The 18,770-nt window shown below is 36.6% G+C and overlaps 1 protein-coding gene across 1 annotated transcript in view; it reads right to left on the bottom strand.

The window, feature by feature from the left end:
- Window positions 1-308: 308 nt before the first annotated feature.
- Window positions 309-18,770, bottom strand: part of LOC133515976 (homeotic protein Sex combs reduced-like) — a 53,130-nt gene continuing 34,668 nt past the window's right edge. Inside the window, exon 3 of the mRNA XM_061848625.1 lies at window positions 309-2,592. Coding sequence (XP_061704609.1) covers window positions 2,288-2,592 — 305 coding nt within the window. The 3' untranslated portion in view covers window positions 309-2,287. The remainder of the gene's footprint in view (window positions 2,593-18,770) is intronic.

Here is an 18,770-nt window from a genome sequence, read left to right on the forward strand (position 1 = left end):
AACTAAGGCCTTCATTTTTCGCACTCCTTTTGTTAGGCACGTGGTGCTCCCCTCGCAGGTTCGGCTGTCATGTCATAGCTTCGGCGTCATTTATCATAGCTCAATACGCTCCGCAAGGCGTCTTGCTGGCGCTGGCGCTTACACATTTGAAAGAATAGTTCGAAAGCTTTCCTTTACCGACCGCTATTTTGTATACGAACACATATATTATTATTTTTTTAAATAATCGTTATTCTACCATTATTAATATATTCATTAGGTACTTATTTCTTTGGTTTATGGATAACGGAGGGACAGAAAAACTCATGTTTCTCTTCATAATTTATTTCATCTTCACCAATTTTCAAATTTGATACATTTTTATTCATACAATACAATAATTTAAATGAATAAGTAGTATACTTCACTAGAGCTCTCATTTAAATCTGGAATGAACGATAAACATATTCGTATTTAGTTAAAAGGAAATAACACAATTAAAAATAATGATGGCGAAGCTTGAAAATGAAGGATAGAAACAATTTGTAGATACACGAATTAGGCCACTCGCTATTGCACAGAATTCATAGAAAAAAGTCAACGTAAATGATTCAATGATGTTATGTTACATTATGAATTTGAACATTTCTCAATTCAGTTATACTAAATGACGTATCTAATATTTACAAACAATAAATAAAGCAACAAATGAACTAGTCGAAAGTAAATGAAATCAGCACTTTTCAGGCATACTTTCTAAATGAAACCAAATATAACCAACTCAAGTCGCACTGTTTTTACTTAAGAATAAAATTTAACAAAATATCACAGTTGACCACGACAATCCTAATAAACATGTGATTAAAGACCATAATGCGACGACAAAGGTCTGTCCGTAAAACGAATGTAAAGTAAGTCAATTTAAACAACCAATGTTTACTCAAGGGAAGAAACTATAGGACCTTTTAATTGCTAAGAATATTAAGTACATTTACAAATACGACATTAAAGTTTTTAAAATACGAAATAGAGTCATTTGAAAATGTTATAATTGGTATTGTTTGTGGAAACTTTAAAAAATCCATATTCATAATCTAAATAATGTTAATTAGGTATCGTTATTTGTATTTATAGGATGATAAATACTTTCGTTATTTACAACTAAACGACAGGAACATAAAGCAGTTCTTCGGGAAGTTTACTGAAATATATTAAACTTTTCACCATACCTATTAAAACATTACGTATATACAATAAGAAGGAATATCTACCTATTCACAGTTACTATATTACTGAGCTTACAATTATCTCTAATTAAGTTCACAGCGCTTTTACAAGCCCTCTCTAATTTAAAATGTATTTATATCTGGTACTAGACGAAGTAAGTATAGCAACCCTTAATAAATTTGATAGTACATACATACAATCCTTTTGTATTACCTATGTTGTGTTATGCTATCCCTGTACAATTCCGAATTTGTTATTTCTGAGACGGCTTATCTACCTACACCTAAGCTGCCGGGAGCGTAACCAAGATGAGAATCGTCGGTAGAAAACGCCAATACTTAAATTCGAACCATCTGTCAATCTGATACATTTCTTCAGGCGTTTGTCGATGTACGATTCATCTTGGCTAGGCCCACTGGAAAGCTAATCCATTTAACCCTAACACGAATTTAGGTATAATTAGGTATTGATTAAGCCATCGTCATGTACATTATTCGGCTCTCAGTTGTCTTTAGGAATAACATGCAATTCGAATCATAGCTTATGACTAGGTAAATTTCTTTCTACATCAAATTTAACACTATTTTAACGTATCCCAATAGCATTTACGATAAAATATTACACTGTGACATTTAGAACAAAACTGAAAAAAGATTTTGAGACTTTACAATCAGTACGGTATCAACCTCTGGTCAATATTTGAATACAAATAAAAAAAAACTAGCAGGTTAATATTTACGTCTGCCAGGTACTTATGATATTCGTCGATCAATTGAATTATTTAGGTAGTTTTGCACTTAAAGATCTTTGTATGCATATAATTTTATCACTGCAATCCTTCTCAACGTATCTTGAAACACACACCACTTTTTAGCGTCACTTATAACGTCACAATCAACAATTTAACAAAATTAGGCTATCAGGTGGAAATTTTTCGAGCAGCGAATAACTGACCCAGTCTGGTCGCTGTAGCATCTCAGACGCCGGCGGCCTCTCGATGTTACAAACAACCCCGTGGTACCACGGCCGACTGTTTACCTTAATAAATCAGTTATCCGCTGTTCGAAAAATTCCACTGATCCTATGCGGAGAGATGCGCAAACTGACTCGGGTGAAGGTCGAACTGGTAGGGGTGGCCGTAGGGATTCATATGGTACGGCACTATGTTCATCGATGCCATCTTGTGCTCCTTCTTCCACTTCATTCGCCGGTTCTGGAACCAGATTTTGATCTGGCGCTCCGTGAGGCAGAGCGCGTGCGCGATCTCGATCCGTCTCCTCCGCGTCAGGTACCGGTTGAAGTGGAACTCCTTCTCCAGCTCTAGCGTCTGATACCGTGTGTACGAAGTTCTCTGACGTTTCGTCTCACCGTTGGCATTCACCGTACCTGAAAACATAGAACGATGTGTTACAAGGTGTCAACAGACAGATGATTGAGCGGTATTACATTGCATAAGTGCGATAAGTATTATTCTGGTCACAAAACGTGAGGCATGTTAATATTTAGATCTGAATGTCCGTTTGAGCGCCAATGAATAGTTGGCTCGATCGGCTTCGTGCCTTGCCACGCTTGCTCGATTGTGATGTACTGTAGCACAGCTCGCTCGATTCAAAACAAGATTTCTATTGAGAAATCCGAACACTATTGTGCAATTAATTTAAATTTATTTCCTAGAGCTGTCATGTTCCTCTTAATTTATTACGTGCGTGTTACTAAAAGTTTTTCTAATATCAGATTTGGCACTTGTTTATATAGCGAGGTAATACAGTTGGGCTTAGTGAAAGGAATTTGAAGTCTTGTATTTTAGCTTCTATCTATCCAATGTAGGTAACATTTTTGTAGATTTTTAGACGCTGAATATTAGAGCAAACTGAAGGTTTACTTTGAAGCCGTTGACAAAGGCACGGCTATTACATAAGAATGAGGAATAGCTTTGTATAAATTTCGCGAATGCGAACTTCCTACCTAATCTAATTTTGTTTGGGATGCTTAACAAACCTATAGTCGTGTCACCTTTTAACTCTTAGTCCGATCTAAAACGTTCCGTCCGTCAAATATCCAGTGCACGACAGTAACTCCCGCCGCTGCGGCCGCCGACATTCCCGCACCGATATCAAAGAGCTGCAGTGACGGCGGTATGACAGAGTCATGGGTCGCATGCTGCACCTGTCACTGCGCGTCGCCCGCCGGCCCACCACTTGGACCATCTTGGACCCTTGCCAGCCCAGTGATCGATACGAGGCACGTCTCGGCTGTGTCTACCAAATTAAACTGTGTCATTTGTTATTTTTCTTCAACTAGACCACAACGCTAATGAGTTGGATAGGTACTGCTTTAAAGCAAACGGTTCAAACACCTGTAAGCGCTTTGAATTATGGATGTAACAGTGTTTAAAAGTGATCGCGATATTTGGTTGATAAAGAAAAAGTCGTAATAAATTCCGGTCCGATGCTTATTCCGGTGGAGTTGTCAGGCCCGTGTCAATAAAGATGTTTAAAGAAAGTATAAATATGCGATGCGCCCGCTGGCCGGTATCGGTAAGGCAACAAGTGAGGCCGCGGCAAAAACCCTTCGCGATTGATATGTTAGTGACAGCCTGATGCACAAACAACTGAGTGACAGTTTATTTTACCATAATCCTTGTTCAGAAACGAAACGAATGGATGCAATACGAGGACATTGAATTTCAATTCGAATTCACAAATATGGTGATAGAGTTTAAACGCTTACATCAAGTATCTTATTTGAATATCTATTCACTTCAGTTCGAGTGAGCACATCCGGAATCTGAATGAAATAATGCCAATCTCTGACTGCAATTTTGCGAATTTATCATCGTTTTTGCGCAATGATGTCTGGTTTAGAATGAAGTCATTTAACATTTAATATGTCCAACAACTATTCATGACATATTTCATTTACTCTCGTATCTGCAAAGACAGATCAATCTTTTGTACCTACCTATACGCTTGTACACTATTTTCTGTAAATATTTTGAAGATTTTTTTATGTGTTAGGACTTTTCTTGGCTGTAATATTTTGAGTACTTTAAATATACCCGTTCTTCCCTTTTACCTACACACTTAAGCTTACACTATGGTTGCTTACAAGTGCGATATTTCGTTCGCTAATGGCGCGGCACGACAATGCCTGTGCATGTACACTTCTGCCGTGCCCCTGATTGAGCCCACGTTAACATTTAACATAGAAAAAATACTCCTGTGGTGTGTTGAAATGTGTTTTGATTTATGCTTTGAAATAATATTAAAAGCAATAACGAATTTACTAACTAGCTATACATTGAAAACTTTTTATTTATTTTAGCTTGAATTTTTCCATCGACAGTGAGAAGGTGAATTTGTCCAAAAACAGAAAAAGAAGATGGGTAAACTGATGAACTGAATTTTACCTAATACCTTCAATGTGTTTTGCAATTGTGCAGTGAGCATTCAGTAAAGCTCAGTAACTTGACAAGATTTTGGAAAATAAAAGAGATTTATATGAATGTCTTAGGCGGAATCCTTTTATTTCTAGCCACTCGCACTTGACCGGTTTTTAAGTCCTTCTAGGTCAAATGCCATTGATATTCCGTCTGGCTAGATCTAGACATATTGCATGGTCAAAATTAAAACGTATGACACGATATTTAATAATGGATGAGACTGAATTTACAATCTAAAATAGTTTCTGTCTGGAAACTGGACTGGATTTTTAGCTATAAAAAGATTTGCAACACACATTATACCTATACCTATAACTGTATATAATAGTGGTTTATTGTCTTTAAATCTGGCAGTAATGGCTTCATGGTCTTAAAATAAACTTAATAAAACAAATGGGTAGGAAAAAATGTAACGCACCATTAAGCTGCTTAGAATATTTTTCCTATCAGCAGCATATCCTTCAATCAACATCTACACATAAATATCAGTGCCTCCAAATACGCAAACATAAAAATGCTTGACGATAAAACATCAAAGAACTCATGATTAATGATATCTAGATGAAAACAGAATACATGTAATAAAAATGTCACATAATAGTTCTTATTTGCGGCTGTAGAGCGTGTAAATGTTAACTATATCGTTTGGAGAATAATAAATAAAATAAATCGTAGCCGTATAGTCGTAAAGATCGTAGAGTGGAGTTATATGAGTTGTCGTGTACTTGCTTACGATTATGAGCATAATGTAAAGTAATAATATGATCCTTCATCGATGTCATCATGTTGTTAATTCTTTATTCCACTTTTTTTAAATTAATAATGTGTTACTATAATTATGTTGGTATTTTTATTCTTTTCTATTCTTAAGTAGAATGTGCCTACGCGTACTATACCTAGAGACCTAAGTATGATTATTAATGTGTATAAAAACCGCACCTAACGTTTTGAAGGAAGTGTTACTCTTTCAAAGAATGTACAAAAAAGTCGTGTTATTTTATTATTATTCTAGGGTCATGTTGGTAAGAACAGCATAGTTAATTTTGCTCGGGACAGTATAAAATTTATTTAAGTACAATTGTTTCTGTTGCTACAATGCTTTTCTTATCCTTATAGATTTAATGCCAATAAAAGCCTATTCAATTCTTAGCCGTTTATTCTTTTTTTACATGCGTTACGTTTGCAGCACGTTGTGAGATATTTCGGCCATGTTGCGCGCAGGGGCACGGATAACCTTGAAAAGCTTATGGTTACAGGAAAGATAGAGGGTAAAAGACCTCGAGGCTCAGTCCCATTCGATGGTCAGACCAGATATCCCAACAGCTGAATTTGACCGTCAGCACTGCACTACACCAGGCGACTGAACGTAACCGTTGGCGACAACAGATCAACACGATCATAAGGAGTCACGGTCCTCAGCAGAACGATCAAGGAGGAGGAGACAAGTTACACTGAAACTATAAATCTATTGTATAAGTGAGTAAGGTTGCCAGGGCTCAAGGAGGTTGCGGAGTGTTAGGGTTGGCAAAGCGCATGTAACACCTCTGGAGTTGCAGGCGTCCATAGGCTACCAAGACTATCAGGAAGACCGTTTGCTTCTTTGCCACCGACGAAGTATAAAGTTATACCTATCTTGCAAAATAAATTACCTACCGATTTAAATACACTTTCAAAAGTTCAAGTAACTTTTCTTACATATAAAAGTATAGACATATGAAAGGTTTCAAAACGGATCCCTTTGTTTGACATAATTAGTAAAAGTCATAATCTAATGATTGTCTGATTATCATTAGTCATAATTCTGAAACCGTTGAGTTTTCAGGATTTTCGTAAGGTTATCCTATCCTATCTATAGGATAAACTTACCTAATGTAACCTAACGTTAGGTTAGGTTTGTTTTATGGCAATCTTAAAAAGTTACGCGTTTCTGAGAAAAATCAAATTATGACATACAAAAATGCGGACAAACAATACATTATGACTTAAAATTTTATGGGAGACAATAGAGACCCGTTACAAAATCCACAGAACCCAGAAACAGTGGTAGTAATGATATGTAAAGGAACAGGCATCAAGTGAACGTTGCTACGCGGCTGCGGCTCCCATCTGCCTATTACAGGTACCCGCCGAATAGCAAGCAGTGCGGCACATCACCATATTCACGGCACGACTAAAAAACACATTAATCAATGTGTTTTTTGTTCCGATCAAGTTAAGTATCTATGGGTTTTATTCTAATAGCTCACGCTGGTGACGAGGCAAAGGCAAACCAATGGATCTAAGTGCCTTGCGGTTGTTATGAATGTCGAGGCCTCGTTAATTTGGTTCCTGAAGATGTGATACATGGCCTGGTCACGTTATGCATCCGGAAACAAATGATGGACAGTCAAGTGTCAACTTGCAAATTATTTTGGAAAGACAATATAGACAGGTTAGTTTTTGAATAAAATAAAATGGAATTTTAAAATGTAAATGCCTCCAAAATCTTCTTGTCTTTTTTGTCAGCCATGATTTCGATGGTAACTTTTCATCTTGGCTCACTGTTGGAATCATTCTTGGGTTTTTAATCTTAGATGTGTTATAACCACAATGACTTTGTCAAATCCAACCTTTAACAACATGACATTAAGAGTCAAGGCCCGTGTCTTCGTGAATGACACGATTTATACAAGCATTTGCCTGAAATAGGTACCCGAATATCAAAATGCTTTTTTATTTATACCTATGTAAATAAATATATCATATCCAGAAATAAATAGCGAAGTGTCAAACTGGATCAGGATGTGTATAATACAAATCATTTTGATTTCAATGGTGTCTTGTGATTTCTCTATGAAAATGTGAAAAATGAGCCCGTTGAAAAAAAAGCTAATAGTTGTCACGGTCAAGCTGAACTATTTTTGGAAATTAGGTAATGTGTGCTGAATGATAGGTTGAATGTGCTTAACCCTGAGGCTGAAGCTAGTGATGACTGGACACTCCTTAACGGCTAAATTCCACCTGCCTACAAAAACCTTTCCTGTCGCGTGTCCGTCTGTCTGTCACACCACTTGTCGTCTAGTATTCGAGACGCGACAGCTAAAGAAATTCCCATCGCTTGCTGACCACAAGCGAGCAATCGCCTACAACATCCACTATAACTACGATATCGAGGCTCCTAACAAAGACTTAGAATTGTAGATCGAACTTAATTGGACAGTCTTAGAGGAAACAACGATGACCAGTGCTCGGCAAGCAATAATACTGGTCAAGGTGGTCACTACGGGAATTCGAACCGACCTCAGATAGCCAAACGTGTTGCCAGCCAAATTAAGACTCTATTTTAATGATCTTAACGATCAACATTGCTGTCCCAATTGCAAATGCAGCTGGTAATTTTGACAATCGTATCTATCATCGATTTGATTTATTGTTGCCGCGGTATCAACGTGCGATTGTTTTCACATTTCTGTCATGCGAATTGACATTATTTTGCATCTATTGATTGTTTATGCTTATGATCGGTCCGTTAAGCGATACATAGCAGATGGCAAATGATCAAAGGTATTATGAAAACTATTTCAAATTATACTACTATTTATACTATAATGCTTAAAAACAGGATTTACATTAGTAAGTATACATATGTGGCTTTCTATCAGGGAAGGGTCCTTATGCTTCATGTGTAATAAGGAGCTTTCTACCAGAATTTCTGCTGGAAAATCAGGTAAAAAGGAGCACTTGAAGCATAAGGACCCTTCTGAGATAGAAAGCCACATATATGTGTGTATATAAATGATATATTGTATGCTACAGCAGTTTGCTACACCTTATGTACCAGAAAGGTGTATAAAATAAACCTAAACGTAATACCTAAATTGTAAACTTAATTTATCCACCTTGGTGATCTACATCAGGTGCATAAACATTGTAACTAAACCATTGTTGGTAATAAAATGTTTATCTAACTAAATACTTTTCATATACTTAAAATCCGCACAAAATGTGTACTATATAAAGAGCCTCGCTAACTACCTACAACCTTCGCAAAAGGGGCCGCTCTGACACATGGCAGTGATAGCCGGAGGAGATACAGAGCAGTGTAAAATGAACCGCGCCCAACGGGTAGCTTCAAAAATACCGCCCGCGATAACGCAGGCGACACGTTAAATAATTACGTACATAGAAACCTGTTGGAAACCAACGCACCGAGTGCACAAGTTTTAAGAGCATATTCGCAATGAAAAAAAAATCGGCCAAGTGCGGTCGGACTCGCACAGGAAGGGTTCCGTACCATTATCTGTAAAAACGGTCACCCATCCAAGTACTGACCCCGCCCGACGTTGCTTAACTTCGGTGATTGGATGAGAACCTCGAGATTGGAAAGAAATATTTATTTTATTCTGTTTTTAGTATTTGTTGTTATAGCGGCAACAGTAATACATAATCTGTAGAAATTTCAACTAGCTAACTACCACAGTTCATGAGATACAGCCTGGTGACAGACGGACGGACGGACGGACAGCGGAGTCTCAGTAATAGGGTCCCGTTTGACCCTTTGGGTACGGAACCCTAAAAATTGAATAATATGTATGAGGTCCCTAGCGGCTTTCACATCAAATCTTAAGTAGATAAGTTACGATTTAAAATTCGAGGTGTAATAAAATATACGCGACTGTACTGATTAATGTGAGCATCTTTTGTTATGAGAGCAACCCTGATTGCAAAAAAAAGTTTTTCGTTTTTTAATTCGACAATTGTATGAAGACCAGGATTTCTTGTTATGCTCATATAGTAAAAGTTGATTATAGTAATAGATACAATCTTATATGACCTTAAATGTCACCCAGTATAATAGTTTCAAGTCAAATCACATTCGTTAGTGCCTATATCAAATTCGTAAAATATGACGCTGACGACGCGTGCACGCACGGCTCAAATTATGTCATCAGCCGCTGGTTCATGTTATGCTACTCCAAATGTCAGTGCCTTGCCAGTCATCACTGGTTATTATTTGGCTCGTTGCCTTGCTCTTATTAACTTGCCCACGAAGTATATTAGAATATAATTGTTACATGAGTTTCAGACGCTGAAATAATATACTTGAACTTAGATACAGTTTATATGATACGTCACTTATTGGAGGTTATACTTGTACGTCATTGGTTCGTATGTATAGGTACAATTTTATATACCTAACAGCATTTATATGCTACGTAGCCTTTTTGTCCCAGTATAGCCGCGAAGAAGAAATATAATCCAATTTGCAGCGCCAGCGCCGATCCATAAAAGCCGAAGATTGGCCGATTGGGCTCCGAGCGCGCACGAAGCGCGGCTCGAGATTGGATTTCTCACGTTCACAGTGAGCTGCGCTGTAATTCCAACCACTTTTCAAGAAATGAATAGTCAAACGGTCATCCGAGCAAATATACATAGATGTAAGTTTTTGAGGTAATAGTTACTCTGGTTCACCTAAACTTTCGATGTTTTTGACCACGGCAAGCTATAGGAATATATGACCAGTGAGCACTAATCACGACGTGGAAATATTAAGGACTCTAATGTCTTGTACACATTTACATAACACGCAATAAATCTCTTGCGCAGCGCAGACGGCGCCGTTGATAAATTCTTATTGGAGCTTTTTTGATGGTCTATTTCGATGCGGTGGCCGTGCCGTCTCACTTCAGCTCCGATTGTTCTATTTTGTACAACAATAATACGAAGATAACTTATTGTCTGCCTGAACTCAGTTCCTCAACTAAAGGAATGCCGCGTGCAAATAGGATTATTATCTATTTAAATCTTATTAACTGGGTAGTGTAGTTTGCATAGAAGATAATGGTTAAGATTAATAATAAAACTATCTATAAGAGGCTTGGTAATCCGTGGTAATTGCGCAGTAAGGAACCAGTTTTATCTGGTTGACGAATAGCCGCGGCGCTACCACGGATGGATGGTCGCAACCGAATGTAGTCAAGCGCACGATACATGGCTCTGCGTAAATTCACACTGCTTACGAGCACAGGCGAGTGTTGGGCTCAAATTAAACATTTTTATATTTAATATTTTAAAACAATATTTAAGTGTGTTCCATTTGTCTGTTTTTGTGCATTTTCTATTTTTTCACGCTACGAAACGATGATTATTTTTAATTTGAAGTTAAATGCCCTGCTAAAAAATTCAATAGTTCCTCAAATCTAATTTTCGTATGTCATTTTCGAAATTGGTATGATATTCATAATGATACTTATTATAAAAGTTCTTCGTTGACAACAAGATAAGTAAGTACTTGTGTGATTTTGATTGATTACTATATTTACTATGTATTCAAGTATATTGCATTGAAACTACAACACAATGAGGAATTAGATTGTAAGGCTTTAAATTAATATTAAACATCACTTATCCGCATGTTCATTGTTCATTTACCATACATAGACAGGCAAGGCCATGTTTGTGACATGCATGGTTAAACTGAAATAAGGTTACATACGAGCACCGATATTAGCCTGCAGTTCATAGATAGTACATTCGAAACTTGTACCTAGTTGTAATTCATTAGTGACAAGTTAAGGAAAAGTTTACACTTAATGCTGCCTTGCTGGAGCAAATAGGTACATAGTAATTAACGTACTATAAAAGTGAAAATTATATAATCTAGACCAGAAAATCAGAATATAGCTTGTGAAAGTATTTTCAATGGTTATATTATATTTCTATCTCCATTAAATAAATTTGTCCAAATGTTACGTCTGTTAATGAGGACCTCTTTTAATGAAACGATTTTTTTTTCAGGATATTTTTATGGAAAACCTGTTTAATTGACAGAAAATTGCTGGTCCTTTAAGATATAAATCATCCAGGTTTCACTATAGTTATATATGTATAGGAAAATAATAAACATAAGCCGCTAAAACATGCGTAAATCCAATGCTTGATTCCTTCGTTTGTATTTCATTTTAGATTCAGACCACTTCTCCTCAGGTGAGACTTCTTCTAAGATTAACCAATCAATTTTCCATTGCTAAATGCTACTAGACTGTACTACTGATTTTCTCTATAAAAAATAATTATCCTGCCCGTTCATACAAACGAAGATGGACTAGATCCACCGATGCCCATGCCCCGAGTCTCAGATAACCACAAGACTAATCTCTGACTTCATTCCGGAACCGGTACTTACGCGATTACCTACTGGTCGTTTAGCTTGTCTATAAGAGGGCAGAGGCATTCCTAATGCTCTATCCGGCATTGGCGACTTGCGCATTTATTTTAGAACCAGTATAAAGTAAAAGTATAAGAGATGAGCTGTTACTTAAATCTTCTCTTCTTCTTATCGTGTGAAGGGATCATGACTAAATAATATTTTGCCAACATCTTGCCCCCTCTAACCCCCGGGGGGTAGCTTTTATGAGGTCTTCTACAGTGCACGTAGTTGGACACAGGGAACACTTCATCATATGTTGCGTAGTTTATAGGTCGCCACATTCGCATAGTACATCACTTTGTCCCGAGTTGATTCCCCATTTCAGAAGGTTGTCTTTAGATCGGCCAACCCCCGATCTTAATCTATTTAGAGACTTCCAGGTCACCCATCCTTCTCTTGCGCCAGGGGGTAAGTGCTCGTTAGGTGTTATGTTTAGTGAGTCTTCATTGAGCTGCGATTTCCATGCTACAAGACGGGCCTCTTGTGGCGTTTGGTATTTGAGGGCTGGATTGGTGACAAAACTCCTGCGTGACTTTAGCCTCCCAGCTATAGGTTACTTAAATAAAAAGAAGAGAAAGAACTCGTCCAGGAGCAGTCACGCTAAATAGAATGGTTTGAGTCTGGACTGAAGCATCCAACGCTTCAGTTTTCTATAGAAAAATAACGTGATCACCGATCACTCTGTCTAACAACATGTCTCGCCCAATTCCACTTGACTTTACTAGTGATTTTCTCTAAATGCAAATAATTATCCTGCCCGTCCATACAAATGATGATGGACTAGATCCACCGATGCCCCGAGTCTCAAATAACCACAAGACTAATCCCTGACTTCATGCCGGGACCGGTACTAATGTGATTACCTACCGGTCGCTTAGCTTGTCTGTATGAGGGCAGAGGCATTCTTGTTGCCCTATCGAGCACCAGCAACTCGAGCGTTTAGTTTATAATTTTTGTTATTCCTCATTGTAATCTCAATGCTTCAGATCGTTGCATTTATGGCAAAAATGTCAAATAAACCATTAAGAATATAAGTAAATTATCCCGGAGCTGACAAATCAGGACGCTTGGACACTTCTCTCGCTGGCGTAACGTATGTGACTCAACCAAGTAATAAATAGCAATCGAAAAGTTTTTAAAAACACTTGAGTTACCAACGTGGGCCATCATCATTTTATCAGCCAAACGACATAAGAAGATCGCATTGAAGATGAATGCATTGTGCGATGCTCTTAACCAATGATTCCCTGTTTCCTGCGATCTCTACCAGATCGTCGATCCACCTTTCATTTTTTTTTTACCTACTAAAAAAATATTAAGATTTTTACTTAAACATAAATACACCTATGTTCAGTCAGAAAGAGCAGTTGTACGAATACGCTGTTAGATTTGCCTATAGGTACGTTACTTTAGCAATTAGAATACCACCCCAAAGCTGTTGTTAAGTGACCAAGTATAATAAGTGCTCTAAATCCGTAACAATGATTCATGTTCAGAGATCTCATTACGCTAGTTCTGGTAAGGCTCGATGCGGTGTAAATGACGGCCCATGGACGACTGGAATGGGGAAACTGATGCAAAAGGTCAATTGTGATTTATTATCTAATTGTTGAACAACTGCATGTAATGTATAAAATTGTTTGCTTTTAGTTACGCTACCAGTTTTGCAGTATTTTTTACATTATGCAAAATATCTACTGCACCAACTGGAATTTATTATCAATTTTAGTAATACATACTATTATTTGCCTTACAAATGATATTGCTGTAACCAATTGTTTAATGTTTTGAGATGTAGGTATACCTACCAACCTACTAATTCATAATTTGCACAAAAAAAAACTTCTCATTTTTAACTAGAATTCTTTGTCATTAAGGTAGGATAATAAATATATGATACTTCTGATATTTGAGAGAAAAAATGCACTTATTACCCACGTACTTATATAATTAAAAAAGGAACAAGTGGGTATCATTGCGGAAGAATGGATGCAACGGTGTAGTCAATAATCGGTACACAATTACGTTTACGAAAGAAACCCAAAGTAATCACTTTAAAATATCGCCAGTAAATGATGCCATAAATTAAGTTTAATAACACGCCCAGCCACGGCGCATGTGCGGAAAGCTAATTGAATATTAATAATAATCCGGTCGAAAATTCATCATAAATCTGGTTGAACGACTTTGTATGTACTGATTTTGTTGTTCTCATTGGCTGCGCATGAGTCGATTTAGGACTAATAGAACCAACATAATGTGGCCATGGCCTCAAGATCCGTAAAATACTTATGAGCCATTTTCAAACTTTGAAGATACCAACTTGATTGGTTATTGCGAGCAAGTGCACTGCGAGTCGGGTCAAAATATTTTTTTTACATTATTATGCCACTGCGTAACGTAAACGCGGAAGTGGTCGGAATAAGCGGAGATGGCGGGACGACCTGGACGCATTTCTCAGCAACAGGACGATTGGAAGTCTAGGGGGGAGGTCTTTGCCCAGCAGTGGGACACTTTATAGGCTCGTTAAAAATGCAGCTGCCACTGCAACGTTCGTTATAGGCAAATAACTTATCGTCAAATCCAGTACCTAGGTACTTATTGTTCTATATTATCGATGTTCACCGCTACTGCCATAAAGATTTTATTAGAAATTAATAATTTTAACAATCTTCAACGAGGTACCTATATTGCTTGAAAGATCACATAATAAAGCTATGCAGTTACTAAAGAATGTCCTTCCGCAGACGCTCGGGCGTGGAATGCCGAGATTTTTTGAGGAGGAGACACCGTATGTGGGTTTTCATAAAAGGACTGTAGATCTTTAGAGTTGCCAACGTCTATGTGAGTTATAAGACGTGATGAATGCTTGTTTGCCACCGATGCGGTATATATTTTGGCCCGTATGCCATATGCTCACGCTCAGCAAAAGGATTGGAACGGATTTTTTTTTTCCTAATAATAATTTTAGGTGATCTTTAGCGTGTAAAATGTATTCGTAAACATTTTAACCGGAATTCAAAAAAAAATATTTGCCAATCTAAAACCTTTAGAGAAATAATTTTAATTTTATATTAAATAATATTTATTTATTTATTTAAACTTTATTGCACAATAAAAATAAGATTAAATAGTGGACTGATTAAATAGGTAATATATATCTAATACCAATTGCTGAGTACAAGTAACATTAAACAAATTTAATACAGATTGGTATTTGGGTCCATTTTGTAGTCCTTTAATCGCATTAGTAAGTGCATGCCCTAATGTTCGGGGCCACACCTCTGTCGGCCCAACATCTTCCGTTTCTCGTAATTTATTACACTTATCTCGGGCACCGTCGCGGTCACCGCTCACAAACAAACGACAACCGACAATAAGAAAACGACAAACCGACAATAAGACAAATCACCCGATTACAACACACTACCTGCCTGGTAGGTCCGTCCATGCAAATTCCAACTTTTTGCAAATCTTTTAAAGAAAGTAAAAGTATAATAATCTACTCTCAATAGACACATTAGTAGATTAATTGCCATGACATTTTAGAAGAAAGTCTTTTAAAACTTTCCTATATAACAATAGACGTAATTCTGCGATTCCCGAAATGTTTTCAATGCAAGTTGACCTTGTGTTGCATGGGTTTTGCAACATTTGGTAAATTTCGCACAGCTTTGATTTATACTGTCTGCGTGCTTCCTTTTGTTGGATTTTAAAAGTAATACCACTTGCGGTGAATTTGTAACAGGGTTGAAAAAGGCAACAATGCGCGTACTAAACACTTTTAGTTTTAATGAATAGTTTATGAACAAAGGGAACATTAATATATGGCATGGTAAAGACGTCGTGCGGTGTTTTGCGGCCACTCTGTAATAATATAAGTACAGCTGTGAGCAATGAACATACGAAAATAGAACATGATATCATAGGTTCAGATACGAAATCAAAGTAGCTATCAAATAACAGGTTCCATTGATGTTTCAAAAAATCACTAAACGCACAGTGGTTTAAATGACATAATCGGTCCGCAAAAAAAACGTTTTATAGTATTCTTTATCTTAATCTATTCAAAATGTAGGAAGCAAAGTAAATGAATTAAAACAATGTCGGCGTGCTACAATCTGACATATACCAATTAAATTCATTAATCTAAGCCTAGATACCAGCAGCGATCGCCGAAAGAAATCTCCATACAAAACATTAGAGCATCGTGTTGAACGATTTATGCGAGGACCGTGGCCCGGCTCCTTATTGTATATTATTGTAGTGACACCGACTAATTTGTTGGTCGACTGATGAGCCGACTGCGGGGAAAGATGGTTAATGTTTGAGGATTGTTCTATTAAATTAACTCTAGTCGAGTTACTTCGGTAGATAGCGTAGATCAAAATAAACGCGTGCTTTAAATACCTATGATGGATCTGAGTCGCCATTGATTTTGATGCCAGTCCTTTCTTCTTGAATTATTATTAATAGCTTTTGAACGCTTGATTGCATGTTTCTAGACCAGTTTAATCTAGACTATAATAGCCATGACTAATTTGTAGCACGTATAGACACTTATCAAAGGGCATACATTCTTTAATCAACTAAAACACATATAGTGTAGGTTATTTATTATTATATTCGTAAATATGTAATAAAAATTGCCGACTAAATTAAATAATTTTACCACATGGGATACTTAGGCTACGAGTATACGCTAGATAGTATAAAAGTAGGTACTTATTATAAAATATGTATATGAATTACAAATGTATTAAGTATGTTTGAAATAGTATAGGTAAACGAAGTTTTTAAATAATTTAGTGGTTCAAATCCATTCGGAATTTAATTTCTGTTTCCTATCAAAGTTCACAACGATAAATAATTATAACAGTGTAACCATCAAATATTTAATTACTTCACAAGCCATCAATAAATAACGCTTTAAAAACGTTTAATATACTAGTAACAAATTGCAAGTAGTTTATAGTAGCTTTTCATCTTAGTAGGGATTCGTCATGATCAGAGATCGGGGTTGAACACGCGTTTCACCGTCCTTATGATAAACGGGTGTATATTAATAGGGATATACGTACACTTAGGTCTTTTTGGAGTTCAGAGCGCAGGAGTTGAAGGCGACAGCCGCAGGCGCGCACGTCGTCAGTGTCAAGTCATTCAGGAGAAATGATATTCTTAGTAAACGTACCTTCACGACTGTAGAAGGGTTGATATTTCAGACAGTTTACATAAACGGTGTATCTCTTTAAATTTTAGATACTTTTAGACTGTCTCGATCAAATGTTTATGACCATGTTAATTTAACTAATTATATAAACATGAATGTATCATTAATGTGAGCAACAAAATCAGGAAATACAATTGTGTAAGTATATATAAATATTGAGATATTTTATTCATTAAGATGTGGTAGTTGAACGACAGTAAGGGTATAGTTATTTACGATACAAGTGCAAACACGACCAAAGGGAGTGTTTTAAATCGTCACGAGTTCGCACAACGTTGTACAGTACATATGACCATTTAAATTTTCGACAAAGTTACATAATGTGCTAATTTACGCACTAGTGCGGAAAAGTAGCACCATATGTACTGTAAAATAAATTAACAAACACATACGAGTAAGTAATTAAAGTGCAATATGACACAAGTAACCTAATAATAGTATTAGTCTCTTAAAAATTTCAGCATATTATCTACCAATTAAAACATCAGTCTAAATATACAGCGGGATCACAAAACGCGGGAAACGGCTGTCAAGCGTGAGCGCAAGCCCTGTAATTTCATCACTTACCGTGCGAATGCGAACATCCAACTCAAACTAACCAGTATAACCGTTGAGCTCGACATCCATACCTGCTGTTCGTATTTGAAGACCACACATATATTGGCTTATCTCAGAGTAACGGTCGATAGTCATAAGAGAATAATAGCTCTGAAAGCTCACGACATATCAAAACAAACCTTCCAGACGTCAGCGTCGATGTTTGAATGTTTTGACTGGCCAAATCGCGGCGTAAACCACCGGGCATTAAATAATCTGTTTTAAGTCTTATGAGCTCTTTATAATTTCGATTTGATAGGTAATGAATCATCTTGCTTAGGTCTTGATTTTCTGATGAAAATGAAACGAAATGGTGCGGTGACTAAAATTAGTTGGTTAAGACCTATACCTATGTATTTCATTATTTTAAAAGCAAACAAAGCGCATGTTTTTTGCAAGTGTCAAGCATGACTTTTTTGTACTTATCTATGACAAGCCAAGCTAAAGTACATTTATTTGTGTAAATAAAAACGACATACTTTGAAGAAACACGCAGGTGCCAGCCATGTTGCCACCCATAGATATTATAGCTACATAAATATTAGTATTCTTAGGCATTGTGATATTATTATAGTTGCGTGAAGTGCTTAGCATGATATATGCACACAATATTCTTTTAAGGAGACGTAAAATCGTATTTATATTAAAAAATAATAATAATTAAAAATATGAGTTACACATTTCATATCTTTATTTAGATTGTGTAAAATTTAAAACAACTATCAAACAACCTTCTACAATTACAGAGCTACATCGGTTACCAGAAAGTAGATCAAATTAAATTTACATGATTTGATTACAGAAAGACTGCAATAGGGCGGGTGAAATAAAATTAGGGCTTCTCCTGACTTTCCCTACATTTTTACTTCTCATACATTCTATGTGGATTGTCACACAGAATAATTTATAATTATATTTTCTTTATCTCCTGATACTGAGTAAAAATAATTATTCTTTTGAGCATTTCATCCGTTTTACTAGTTCTGTAGTGCAGGAACCGTACCTACTGTCAAAGCGGCTATCATTTCTTTAATCGTGCGTTTTTCATTGTTTCTACACGTCTATCTGTCACTGCCTACAATTGTAGCTATTGCTTATTAAACAAT

This window comes from Cydia pomonella, chromosome 3 (assembly GCF_033807575.1).
Source record: "Cydia pomonella isolate Wapato2018A chromosome 3, ilCydPomo1, whole genome shotgun sequence".
In the NCBI taxonomy this organism is placed as follows: Eukaryota; Metazoa; Arthropoda; class Insecta; order Lepidoptera; family Tortricidae; genus Cydia; species Cydia pomonella.